The sequence below is a fragment of the Amblyomma maculatum genome, chromosome 11 (genome assembly GCF_055883805.1).
Source record: "Amblyomma maculatum isolate TAMU_Amacu chromosome 11, ASM5588380v1, whole genome shotgun sequence".
Classification (NCBI taxonomy): domain Eukaryota; kingdom Metazoa; phylum Arthropoda; class Arachnida; order Ixodida; family Ixodidae; genus Amblyomma; species Amblyomma maculatum.
This window is the reverse complement of record NC_139354.1, coordinates 91383426-91397403: the sequence shown is the minus strand read 5'-3', so window position 1 is coordinate 91397403 and position 13978 is coordinate 91383426. Positions and strand designations below refer to the sequence as shown.

General features: G+C 47.1%; 1 protein-coding gene across 1 annotated transcript in view; it reads right to left on the bottom strand.

The window, feature by feature from the left end:
* Positions 1-949: 949 nt before the first annotated feature.
* Positions 950-13978, bottom strand: part of LOC146174386 (sodium- and chloride-dependent glycine transporter 2-like) — a 50764-nt gene continuing 37735 nt past the window's right edge. The window contains exons 6-9 of the mRNA XM_084584987.1: positions 12464-12704; positions 4526-4699; positions 2996-3307; positions 950-1222 (exon numbers count right to left, since the gene is read on the bottom strand). Of these exons, the coding sequence (XP_084441113.1) occupies positions 950-1222; positions 2996-3307; positions 4526-4699; positions 12464-12704 (1000 nt within the window). The remainder of the gene's footprint in view (positions 1223-2995; positions 3308-4525; positions 4700-12463; positions 12705-13978) is intronic.

Genomic DNA, 13978 nt, shown 5'->3' with positions numbered 1-13978 from the left:
AGTTAGGGATAAGGGTAGATGAATACCTCAGTAATCAGTGATTTGCTGATGACATTGCCTTGCTAAGTAACTCGGGGATAAACTGCAAGTAATGCTTGATGATCTAGACAGAAAAAGTAGAAAGGTAGGCTTAAATGTCAATATGCAGAAGACTAAGGTAATCTTCAACAGCCTCGGGAAGGAACAGCAGTTTACGAAAGGTAGCGAAGTACTGGAAGTAGTAGGCGAATTATGTCTACTTAGGACAGGTAGTAACCGCAGGTCCGAACCATGAATAGGAAATAACAGGAAGAATAAGATTAGGATGGAGCGCATTTGGTAAGCACACGCAGATTATGACTAGCAGCTTACCGGTATCGCTCAAGTGGAAAGTACACAACAGTTGCATCTTACCTGTACTCACCTATGGGGCTGAAACATGGAGGCTAACCAAGAGGGTTCTACTGAAGTTGAGGACAACACAAAGGGCTATAGAACTAAAAATGGTAGGGGTAACATTAAGAGATAGGAAGCGTGCAGAGTGGGTCAGAGAAATAACTCAAGTTGCTGACATTCTAGTGGAAATTAAGAAGAACTGGACATGGGCAGGACATGTAGTGCGAAGGGAGAATAACCGATGGTCGCTTAGGGTAATAAACTGGATTCCAAGGGAAGGAAAGCGTAGCAGGGGGCGGCAGAAAGTTAGGTGGACGATGAGGTTAAGTTCGCAGGGGTCAAGTGGACGCAGTTAGCACAGAACCGGATTAAGTGGAGAAATATGGGAGAGGCTATCGCCCTGCAGTGGGCATAGTAAGGCTGATGATGATGATTTATTTGCAGTGGGAAAAAACGAGTTCCATTCATTTGCAAAGTAGTGTCCAAATAATTTATCCAATCATACCAACCGACGCATCTGCGTGCATTTTAATAATGAGCCGAAGTTTATTGAGCCCTATGCAAGGCAGATCGTCTACTCGCAGGGGAATGGGTCCCTCATTCGTCGAGTGACCAGCAATCGTCCCGGTCCAGCGGCCGCAGCCCGTATGAAGCGACCCACGTATTTAGGGCTGTGCCGCACCAAGTACAGAGTGAAGCGCTCGGCCACCGTCTCCTTGCGGTCCGTCTTGTGGACCTTCTTCTGGGCCGGCAAGTCGGAGTGTTTGATAGCCTCGTGGTAGGCTCGAAAGTAGATCGCTTCCCGAGGGCCCCAGTGAGCGCACGGAAGCAATGACAGGTTCACGTCCTGCGACAGATGTCGGGGTAACTTGCCGTGAGGAAATGGCTTGGAGGAGGGTGCCGAAATTTAAACGCTTCCAACTGAGCCATAGGGAGAGCAGTGCGGGATTTCTTTGGCATTAGCTTGAAATTAAAGCATTCGCCACGCCTCATAATGGTTTCTATTTTTCACACTCCGCCTTTTCAGGCTTCCGTGCTACTTGCGTCGCTGCTACTCGTAAGGAAAGTATACATTGACGCCTTTCAAGTGGGGCAGCTACGAGGCTATGTACAAGGCCTTATAACACATGTTTGCATTTAAAGACAGTTACAGTCGATCACAGAGTAATCCTGGAGGCGAGCTTACACTAAGCCTAGGATGTCAAGATTTATTAAGAGGACACTGAGGACTTAACCACAAAGTTGTTGCTTCAAGCAAAAATAAATATTACCTCTGTCTTTATGGGTGCTGTAAATTGTTCAGTGTTCTGCCAGTCAAATCTACCAATATCCGGAACTTATACTGTTATGGTTATCCTGCCACTTTAACCGAGCAACATGACCTACACGTACCGCGTATGCCGGGTGTTTCTTTAGAAGGTCAAGATTAAAAAAAATTTCGAGAGCAGTGCAGAATCTGCATTGGAAAAATGCGGAAGCGCTAACATTGCTGCTGTAAGCGGTACATAGTGAGCCCCTTGCAGTTTTTACTAGCGATGCCTGCGCTGGTGCTGCACAGTGAAAATTTCTGTCCTCAGCATGGGTTCAATGCCATGCTCCTGCAAATGTGAGATTGAACGGTAGACCATCGCGGCTTCTGCGGAGCATTCCTTTGAGCGCTTCAATGCCAAGTTTGGGATTAACGGTACAGCGCAGCTCAGCTCGTCGTCGCGCCCGCTAGGTTGTCATGGATATGGCAGGAACGTTTTAACAGGAGAACGGATCTCGCTGAATCACGGACTCGCGAGATTTTGGCCATGAGCCAAGAAAGGCTTTAGCCATAAAAAATTGTAACTGATTTTATATTATCTTTTAGCCCTAGGTCTATATTGGGGTCTTCGCCGAACACCAGGTTAAGAGGAAGAATGCTTTAATTATTTCGCAATATATTATATATGTTAACCTTTTATATTCCTATTTTAGGAGGTCTCTTTTATTTGCATAGTGGGAGCTTCTTCCCAAATAGGGTATCACGGAAAAAAAAAATTCATTGAAAAAATTATAGTGTTTTTCAGAACGCTTGAAGATGATAGGCGGCTTCACGTTGCAATACAGCGCCAGCGGGCGCGTTCGGCGTAGATCGCATCGGCAATGCACGCTTTGAGGCCAGACTGTACGAGTGCGCCTATTGGGCAGAGACGCAGCGGCTATTAGCGAGGCCGGGCTTGAAGAGAAAATGATAATGAACTGGCTGTCAGGTAATGCATGCAGAATAACAAAATCTCTGGGTGGAGCGATATACGTCACACGCGCTCTGTTACTATATGAGGACTTTTACCAGGGTGACATTTGTGGTCTAGTAACGCGGGCTAAATTTTTTGACGATTTGATTCTTAGCTACACTCTTGAAGGATGAGCTCCGATTTTGCAAATACGACGTACCCAGTAAATGAAAATTAACATATCGACTAATATATTTTGCTAACCTACCGCACTAATTGAAGCAGTCTGCCTTTTTCAAGTGTCCGCTGCAATCTGCACTATACCGCCCGATCTAAAAAATCTAAAGACAGATAACTAACATTGTCGTAAATTTGTCGACCATTAAAATTAGCATATGCAAGTTCAAAGTTCCGCCTACTAGGTTGTTTTCCATGAGCCATGTGACGACGAGGAACGGGATGCCGATTAGCGATCCGGCCAGCACTAACTGGCAGGCGAGTCTGGCCTGCACGGTGTACTTCTCCAGGTCAGCCACAAAGTCTTGCAGAGCGCCGAACGTGGCCACCAGCACAAACAGCAGCGCGCACGGAGTCCACAGGCTCCAGCAGCGGACCCAGTAACGGCTCATTGTGCCCTGCTCCATGAATGTCATGTCGAACAGGAGCCGGTCCACGCCGTAGCCCCACACGAACGACACCGTCTCCATGCACGCCACCAGCAGAACGGGGATCTGCGAACAGCGCGGACACCGACTCCTACAGTGGTAGAATATTCTGCCACTTTCTCAGAACTGTTGTCCCTAGTTCCCTGGTGGCAGTACTTTCTTTGCATATTAAACTGCATGCACTCGCATTTCAAATCAGTCTTACAAAAATATATATTTAGTGTCTTCGTTCAAAGTGATCTGTCCAGTACTTAACTTGCAAACCCAAACCTCCGTTTCCATAACAAAACGACATTTCACATGGTCAGTGTAAGCTGTGTCAACGTCGTAACAGGCAGTTCCCGAGTTAACCTGCTGGCCACGAAGAACACCACCTAAAACGTTGAGTCAATGGCGTTACTAGGATGAAGAGAGCCCGAGGAACAGGGGCAAAGCCAGCAGAGCCTTTTCCCAACCGTGTAGCTTTGCAACAGCCTCGGACCAGTGTTCAGAACCCCTCGCTGGGGTCGGTTACAAGAGAAATCATCCTATGGATGTCCGAACTGTTCTGGAATTCGCCGTGACAGCGCACGTACTGCTTTCTGCTTGCCACTTCGTACTTTTGTCTCCTTCTTTAGAGTAATCTTTGGTCCCCTTCTGGATTTCTTGTTTTCAATTTGCCTCTATTTTCTGTCAACGTTTCCCCTCTACATGGATCATGACAGGTGGTCAATGAAAAATTTCTATATATAGAATAAGTTTATAGGTAAAAAGAAAAAAAAACAGGTAGACAAATCGACAGTAGCCTTGCGATGTCAAAGCATGGGCGGGGAGTCGCTTAGGACGTAGATATCATTTTTGAAGGGTTCCTAGTGGTACGGGCCGTCAAATCAAGAAAACCTGCGTGGACAAGGAAAAGTGACGTCATAACCCGTTAAATGTTACATGAATAATATCGTTTCATATTTATTCCTTATAGCGCTTCCCCTGTACGGACGTTCTAACTGGCATAAGGCTGAATTTGTCGCGGCAGAAAGAGAAGAGCACGCGGACTTTAATGGCTTGCCCTGACTTCAAAAACAGTTCAGAACCGGAACTGTCAACGATTTCTACTCACTTAGAGTTGCCAGCGTTAATGGCGCGCTAAACCTCTAGAATATACGAGTAACGTACGCCTGGTTGGGCGCAACAAGGCTTTCTTACCGTTCTCACCATATGCTAAAGTTTTTGGGAGCTCTTAATACTCCTCTAGGTGAGTATGTATCCGAAGGCTAGATGTATACAGCAGTGGGGGAAGCTGCTCACCTGCACTGCGAACCGGTTGAGCAGCAGCGCCACCACATATCCGTACGGGGTGACGTATGGCAGGCTCACTAAGCAGCCCACAATGCAAACGAAGGCTATCAGGGAACCCGTCAGGGGGCGCAGCGACGGGAACTCGTCCGTGAGGCACGTCACCAGCATCCATACCCCGGCCACCTATGAAATGGTGCAACAAGACACTTGAAATTCTGGGAAGCATGCAAGCAGTATACGTTTTGCTCCAACACTACAGTGTGGCGGAGCCTCCAGTGAATATCCCGTGCTTTACCTGAGCGCGCGATTTGACTGGGCACTCTTGCAGAGGGCATGTAAACGGGAGCACGGAGACCAGTCACAACCTATTAAAGACTATATTACAGTTGTAATCATCATTAGCAATACAATACCCACTGCAGGACGAAGGCGTCTCCATACCCCTCCAATTAAACTGGGGCCCCATTCTAGACAATTCGTCATTGTGTTCAGATCGTAACGTACGCTTGACGTGTGCTGTAGGAGGGTGCCAGGTTATGTATGCGCACAATCGGGTTACGCATTCTGAAGAAAAAGAGAAAACAATGTCGGAAAAAAGCACGGTCGTTTACTACTACATACTACCGAAAAGTATAAAAAAACGGCGATGATACAGGAACCAAGCCCCTGAGGCTAATTCCGCAGTGGTGACGCCTCGGGTTGCAGTGAAGGTGGGTGAAATGTATGGCGGTGTTGTGGTAATAGTGTATCATGACATACTTGTGGTGGGAGATTCGGCGGAAGCTACTCATGCAGTGACGGAGCGAGTTTTCGCGGTAGCAAGGAGCTGAAGAGCAAGAACGGTAACCGAATATTCGCAGTGGCTTGGCGCAAAATGGCAGTGGAAAGTAGCATTGCTCCTCATAGGAATCTATAATCACTCACGCTCACGTATCAGCGGCATTTTAATGCCGAAAATAGCCTCGCAGCCGGCATGGTCCATGTCAGAGGACAACATGCAGTCTCAAAGTATCAATTAGCGTTAGCTACTGGCTGCGCTGCCCACCTTTTTTTTGAACAGCAGTGTTATGACCAGCTGACCGGAGGTCAACAAGTCTGCCTAAAGGTGTATAGATACCAATTTTCGAAGCGCCGGAAGGAATACGATTGTGTTCCCAGTTATATACAGATGCTCCACAAGCAATCCCAACCTCTTAAGTTATCGAGAAAAAATTTTAATTTGATTTTATTTACAAGCCGGGCAAGACCCCATTGTTCAAAAGCTATCGACAGTGACATCTCTGTGGCGAAAAGTTGTACATATGAAACATGACGCATCATACAATTATGACGAAGAGTTATTAGAGCAAACAGAAGTTACGACACAGGGTATCTCGTTGTGTCAGTGTAGCTTGTACGCCCTTGGAAAGTTCTGCGCTTCTGCGCGATTGAATCGATCGCCTTTCATGTTGTCTGCGTTGGTGCATGTCACAATTAGTTCAGCCTAGGTATACTCTATGCGCGTGAACGTACACATGTATATGCGTACGTTCACCCACAACGTACACATGTATATGTGTACGTTGTGGGGCCTCTTGGATTTCCCAATCACAAACGGCTTGAGACGCTCGCTACCGTTCATGCTGGCGCACAAAAACACAGTCACTCGGACCTTGTTCGGACCGATCCCCTTTAAAAGCTTGCGTCCTTCAAGGCAGCATTTCGTTTAACAGCGCTGTCTCGTCCCCATTGAAAATGTTCTTTCCACCATAGCGCTCCAACAGCTCGGGCAGTTTTGTCGCCAGCCACTCGTCTTTCGCCGACACGTCCAGCGAGGCAGCCTCCGCGACCACGTTTTTGCAAACGATGCCGTGGCGATTTTTGAATCTCTGGATCCATCCTCCGCCCGGCTTGAAGTTTTCACGTCCCAGAAGCAAAGCGAATTTCTTCGCCTTTGCAAAAAGAATCGTTCCTGTGATTCGAACATTCCGGTTGCGAGCGTTCAGGAACCACTGGTAGAGACTCTCTTCGACATCTCTGTACAAAGGGACTCTACCCCCCTTTTGCTGGCCATCCTGGCGGTTGGAGCCGGCCTTCTCGAGGACATCAGCCTTGCTTATTGTCGAAATCGTCAACTGCGACAGCCGATACTTTCTAGTGAGGCTTCCTACCTTGAAGCCCTGCCGGAAATCTTGGTGAATCTGGTGCTTTAGCTCGAGAGAGATCGCCTTCCGTTTAGTCGGCGCCATCTTCCGCGTACTGTCAGCAGCACAATCAGACACAGAAGCCGCTGAGGTGCTGTGTGATTTTCGCCGCCAGTTTGCGATGGGCAGTGTTCGCGGTGCCTTTTGCCCTCCGCCCTGTGCATTGATGGTGACATAACCAGGTAGCACAGAATGAGGGGCCCCAGTAGGTCTGATGTGGGCAAATGGGGCTAGGGCAACCATCATAAAACCTGCATCGGTCCCCGATGGGGCAAAAGTGGGCCAGCCCGATTTGGGCTTGCCCCTGTTCCTCCTGCATGGGTCCCATAGCGGCGTTGCTCGGGCTAATGCAGAGCACATTCCTGCATCCAGACCACAAGGGTCCCTTGACGGATATTTCAGGACAATCCAACCTAAATTTTGGCTCTTTATGGGAAAGCCCTCATAGATCCGAAATCAGGCCGCCCCCATTAAACCTTTGTGGGACCAACATCGGCCTTATTGGGGAAAAAAAAGCGGACATACCCACATCCTGCCCCAATCGGCCCCTTGTAGGTTACTTGAGGGCAGGTGAATTAAGAATAAGAGCCCAAGTTAAGCAGCCTTAGCTAAACCGCTTTAGGTCGCACATAGGCTGTAATGGGGCTGGAAGGCAGGCGTGCCCGCATGGTACCAAAATCGGTCCCTTGTGGGGCCTTTGAAGGCAGGTGCCGCAGCAGGTGGTCTCTAGGTTCAAAAACAACACCCAGCTAGATTGCGGCTGCCCACACAAAACTGCTTTATATCCCACATGAGCCGTAATGGGGCTGGAAGGCGGGAGGGCCCGCATGATACCAAAATCGGTCCCTTGTGGAGAATTTGAAGGCACGTGCAACAGCAAGTGGGCTTTAGGTTCAAAAACAACACCCAGCCCAATTGGGGCTGCCCACACAAAACCGCTGTAGGTCCCACATTGGTCGTAATGGGGCTAGAAGGCGTGCGTGCAATTGTGTAATCATTTTTTCCAACCTTTTATTTGTATTAGATGTTGCCCTAAATTACTCTTATAGAAGATTTGTATAACAGTTTTTGCCATATTAAGTCGGTTAGAAATATTACATGGCTTTAGTTTCGCGCTCATGCAAATTGTGCTAAAAATACTAAAACATACTGATTGCTAACTGTTGCTCCTTATGTGGTTTCTGTGGAAAGCCTGCCCCTCTCGGCACAATATTACTAGCCAGAGAAAGATGTGCATGAAGTCATTTAGGCTAGATAATGTTATGAATTAATGTAAAATTCAATATTATGGCTGCTTAGAAAGTGCGGACATGTATAAAATAATTACCTAATTATGTACATAAATATTGATTTGGAAAACTTCGACCAGGGCTTCCCATCCATTTCCTGCGTCAGGCCCATATGGTAATAATGTGGGCAAGCCCAAGTGCGGCTTGCGCTATAGAACCCGCATCGGTCCTATGTCATTATCTGAGGGGTTAACCGAAATAAAAAAAAATGTTCATCCAGAGCGGCTGCTCGAATCGGTCCAAAGTAGAACCATCGTGGGCAGCTGGCGGGATGTGCCCTTTCGGCAATGCGGGAAAAAAGGTGGGCAGCCCCGCAAGGGCTGTGTGCATCGGTCCCTAGTGGGGCCCATGAGGGCTTTGTCGACAGCCCCCTTCAGACCTAGGTCGGCCCCTCTTGCAGCACCCACATTTGAGCCCACCGGGACTGTCCTGCATTGCCTAAATCGGACCCACCGGGGCCCACCCTTCATAGCCCACTTTTTGCTACCTGGGATAGCGATTCAGGGGCGGCAACGAACGTCAAAAGCGGATCCCAGGGAAGCAAGCGACGCGATAACATGCTTGATAGCGAAGGAAGGACAGGCGAACGCAAAGTGTGCTTCAGACGCAGTTTCCGTCGCTCTGCCACGCGCTGGAGATCCCGCAATCTCTTACTGCTGACAGTACAATCGTGCGATATTGCCGATGGCGATAAGGCCGCACCCTTCGCACGGCTGTCGCCAACGGTCTGGCGGCCAAGAAAGCGCTCCCCTTCTACCCACCTTCTCTCTCCAGCGATTGCGATGATGATGGCGCACTTTTCGCGTCATTCTCTTCAAATGATTTTATTTTTTGGCAAACATTCTTACGAAATTTCCTAGTAAATATTTTCCAGGCGGTCAAAATTCTATCGCTATATCAATATATCGCCGGCAATCATATCGTTATATGTGGTTTATTTTTACATAGGGGCAATGGGAAAATCGATAAATCTAAGTAACTTGATCGTTATAACCGACATATAGTTATATCTGGTATCGTTATAAGTGGATTCCACTTTATATATATATATATATATATATATATATATATATATATATATATATATATATATATATATAAGGCTCTTCAAAGATGCAGCAGAATGTAGAGTTTACTAGTTGCATTTTACGCCTGACTGGTACCTATATCCTGAACCTGATGTACATGATGACTGGCATACATAACTTAGGCACCGATGGCGTGCCAGCACAAGTGTGTAAGTTTCGGCGACGGTGCCTCCTGCGGGCGCGCCGGGAGTCTAACTGTGCTGTGCTCTGCCTGCCCCCTAGATGTCGCTAGGCCTAGCCGGTTTCGCATCGAAGTGGCAGCAGACGGCACTTCAGAACGGGCTGTAAAAAGCGCTGGACTTTCGCACCGCTTTACTAGGCAGCACATCTCGCACTAAAAAATATTCTTGATTTGCGGGACGCCTTCAACAGCAGAGATAGCAGACGCCAGGCGAATCGCACCGGGCATTTGAGCAGCAATTAAATTAAACAGGCTGAGAAAACAAAACCTAAGTTGTATACCTGTAATCACTTCTGCCTGCACTCCAGTATTGGCTAAATAGTCATCACAATTTATCCGTCATTGAAAGTCCTCTAAAAGGGCTTCTTATGTACGCGAACAGCGATTCGCGAAAAATTGGTGACAGCGAATATCGCATTGACGGCGACAGATGGCGCCACTTGCTTGGACGGCGGCACAGCACTACCGTTTTGATACTAATCAGCGCGTGAGTACACGAGCCGCGCGCAGTAGCCGGGCGGTGTAGCAAGTATCGGTGGCTGATCGCGCTATGCCGTAACTATCCACTAACACATTTTTTTCGGACGCCGGCTTCGATGACAGCGCTGGCAAACAGGGCTGAGAGAGCAGCACCTTCCTTTGCTCAATATGTACTACCAGCTGACATTCCTACATGCTAATCGACCAAGCACTTGTCGCTGGTGTTTCATGGTTCGTCGCTTGAGTCACTGGAGAGCGGTTAGAAATCAAGGTGCCTGGCAATGTCGGCAACGTCCGCGTCATCCGGTGAAATAAACTTGATGTTCGAAGCTACGCTGAAGCGTCGTTCAACGACCATATTTCATTGCAAGTGGGATCACATGCAGACGAAAACTGATAAAGGTGTGCGTCATTATATTCCGTGTACCCGTCATCACCAGCCTTGCTAGCAGGAGGCGCGCGAGGGGCGTTCTGGCATCTTTTACGTAATCGGGTGCTCATGCTCAGAGAGATCGACTCCGAAAGTGGTCCTGATAAGTGCCCCGATAGTTAATTTACTGATATGTGATGCGACATTTCTAGGTTGCAGACCATCAGTTTTAGACCATGGAGGATCGAATAAGCCAAAAATATCAAAACATAAAATGTACGTGTCTACTCATTTAGGTTCATACTTGAAAAATTAAAGTTACCTGGTATTATTACATATTTTTCCTTTGAAACTACAAAAGAAAATCTCACAGCTTATACATGTATGAATAATCAGAGTCTGGGATACGGTAAATAGAGCACAAAGTAAACGAAAGTCCCCGAAAAGTCACTTTTAAAAACAAACTTTCATGGTCAATTATTCGATCGGATAAAACAACATCAACACCAGATTTTTTAACTACCGCTATGCCCACGCCATGAGAACCCCTATATCGTTTCATCATACCATAACCGGGTGGTACTATCTCTTCCTCTGGAATCGCGTTGTGTAGCCATGTTTCAGAGATAACGCAAACATGCGGCTGATGAAAGAGCAAAATGTCTTCTAGTTACTCAGTTACATTTACGATGCTTCTTGGAATTAAAGAGAGCAAGCGGAGCCAGCGAGATGTATGGCTATCGTTGGTGAGCTGAGCTATTGATTTTGGCCGTTGGTTTACGGGTATTAAAGCTATCATTCCATCTGTAAAACTGGTCATTGATGCGTAGCTTATAGTTCACCAGTAGAACCTTTTTTCCCTGTTTTTACATTCACACAACGCCGGAGCAGCCTCCGCTTGCGCAACCTGTCAATGAATCGTCAGGCTGTCGCACTAACCAACCGTGGACAGATAATTCCCCACCCAGTGTAATTGTCTGCCAAGCTGCAGTGAGCTAATAGCCGCCAATAATCCACGTCAGATTCGCCCTGATTTTACGCGCCATGATTTTTTTTTAAGCGTGGGACCCAACTTCTGCCATCTGCGGCAATGGCAGCACATCTTTTACGTCATTTTAACAAAATCATATATGTGTTGTGTGATTTGTTTGCAGCTACACAATGTCAGCCAATCAAGTTTCAGGAAGTGCCCCTTGACATCTAGCAGTACACTTGATGCCATCCGTAATACAAGCACAAGTGCTTTCCTCCCTGCCATTGACACCTACGTGTTCCTCCATGAATACTCGCATTTACCATCCAGGGAGCAGAAATAGCTCTGCTAGAACTCAGTTCGCAAAGACAGGTCACGTCAATGTCGCGTGCTGGTAATAGTAAGTAGACTGGACAATACTATAGTGTGTCCCGCCAAATTTTGTTGTCGCTTTTATTTTGCTTTAGGGATTTCCGCTAATAAACAAGTTTAGTCGCTGAGAAATTAGTCGTAAATTATTGTGACAGGAACGAAAATACGCTCGTATTTTGTTTTCTTGATAGTAATCGTGATTACTCTGCGGTGGGCAATGAAATTCCTCTAATCAGCGAAGATGCTGAAATTTACCTTTCCTGGAGTTTTTATCAACGATGAAAATATGTTATAGAACCGCTGCATATTGTAGTCCAGAAAGCATGCCACCGAAGCAAGCCTGGTGCAAGCCCCTTCTGCTCCTCAAATCCCTCCGTGTATCAATACGCCCATGGCGCAGCGGCTAGCCGCCCCTCTACTGCACAAAACAAATTCATGCGTTTTACGACTGCTACTCTATGCGATGAGAGAAAAAATTCAGGATGACGCTTGGCTTCACTTAAATGCCTAATGGGGAATTCCACTTCTCCTTCTTCTTTCCTGTCTATATATTCTCATCTTTTGTCTTTCATGTTTGGGTACTGATTAAAGTATCATTACTTTCTTTTCTTTCACTTCGTCGTCACACCCGATTTCGAAGTCTTTACCGGTAAAATTATGTTGACATTCTGAACAATTGCGACGTCGCGCTGATGCATCTCGCAGAAACTCGCAGACTCATCAGTACATCTCGCGGGTATCTTTCGCAGACTCGAGATATTCAGCTTGAGCCAGAAGGGCTTTTGCTTTAAAAAAGGGAGAGATTGCTGATTTTAACAGCAACGTCCGACAAGCAGGGCAGTCATTTGCAACACATTAAGGATGTAAGGAGTGTGTAAATGGAGTTCCCGAAAAAAAGTGGAGATGCCTTGAAAGTTTTTTAATGCAAATTTAAAATGAAAAAGCGTTTTAACTCCAACCAAGGTGTTGGTATCAACTCAATGGAAAGCCAACAATTTCGAGCCCCCGTACCGCCTGACAGAGCCCGAGCTGCAGCAGCGTGACGGTGAATAGCGAGGCGAACAGCTGTGGGTAGTTGGCCTCGCCGATGTACTCGCTGATGAGCGTGAAGAACATCTTGGTCGAGCCCCCGTGCACGTAGCTTTCGACGGCTTGGCCCGTGACGTGAGCCAGGTTTCCCAACACAGCAAAGATGAGGCACGCCGACACCAAGCTCGTGGCCATGTCCATCAGGATCACACCCTGCACCACGCTGCACAGCGCAAGGAAACACGCCCCAGGTTATCGCAGCTGTGTGTCTCTACGTGTCGTTGGGAAGCTTGAATACTGAGCCAGAATACCAGAGATTGAACCCGACCGGTTTGAGTTCACTTCGAGGGAGCTTTTAGTGTGAAAACTTTAGAGATTGTGGTCAGTCATTACTCAGTCATAGGCTCCATCTCTCTATCTCTTTCGGCTGGTTGGCGAACTTGAAAGACTCGTCGCGAAGACTCGCGCGTTGGAGCCACTATGCCGAACTTAGTTTGAGTTACCCGCGCGAAGCCGCGTGGTTGGGACCTCATAAAAGAGCTATAGCCAATCAGAGCGACTGCATAGACAAGTATAGACAGGATTCTCTGTCGGTGGTGGTGAGGCGTGTGAGTATTTTCGCGGAAATACTTATCTGCATGACTCTGTAGCATAGTCACGAATCTAGTATATCCACTTATGACTCTAAGGCGGGCATGCTAACCGCATCAGAAAGACACAGTAGGCACTACCATCTTTTCAAAATGATTTTTTCTTGATTCTTTAAATACAAATTCCTTTTGAATCGCGAGTTCCTTCGTTAGGGCTTTTAAGGTTTAAGATAAATCAGAAAGTGCCCCTCTCATACTCTCCTCCTACAGTAGGCTGCCCCTTAAATACGTTTCTGGTGAAAATAGAGTGCCACCGACTGGTAGAAAATCTGCGGAATTTAGATAACACCACGTGATTATTCTATCCTCTTCATCTCTGTCTTTGTCCAGGTCTTAGGAAAACCCCCTGAGAATTGAAAATTTCAACAAACGACTTGCTCCTGTTAGACGAAACAATACATTGAAGGCCGGCTAGATTTCTGGCATTTAGGCTTTAGGTGAGCATAAGTTTTGCTAGGGGTGTGAGGGGGGCTACTAATGACGCCCTTCAATCGCTTCTCATTCGAGGTAACGGGTCGGTAGCTATGCCTCGGATTGGGAGCGCTAAAGGCCTGTAAAACAGCATAGTGAACTGAAAGCGGGGTACCTTTGAATTACTACGACTTTCAGTCTCCCACTGAAGGTATATGCCACATCACTGTCACTTAGTTAAGGCAGTCTAGTTAAAGCCCTCGCTTGACATGATTCACTGCAAGCAGTTTGCGTACACGCTAGTAAGAGAGGAGGACGAATCGCCACAACCACTCAGCGTCACAAAGATATCTGATGGGACGATCTTGGCAACACTGCATCAGCGTTTTGTTGCTCTGCTGTCATCTTTATGTAATTGTTATCTGTTACGAAAGAG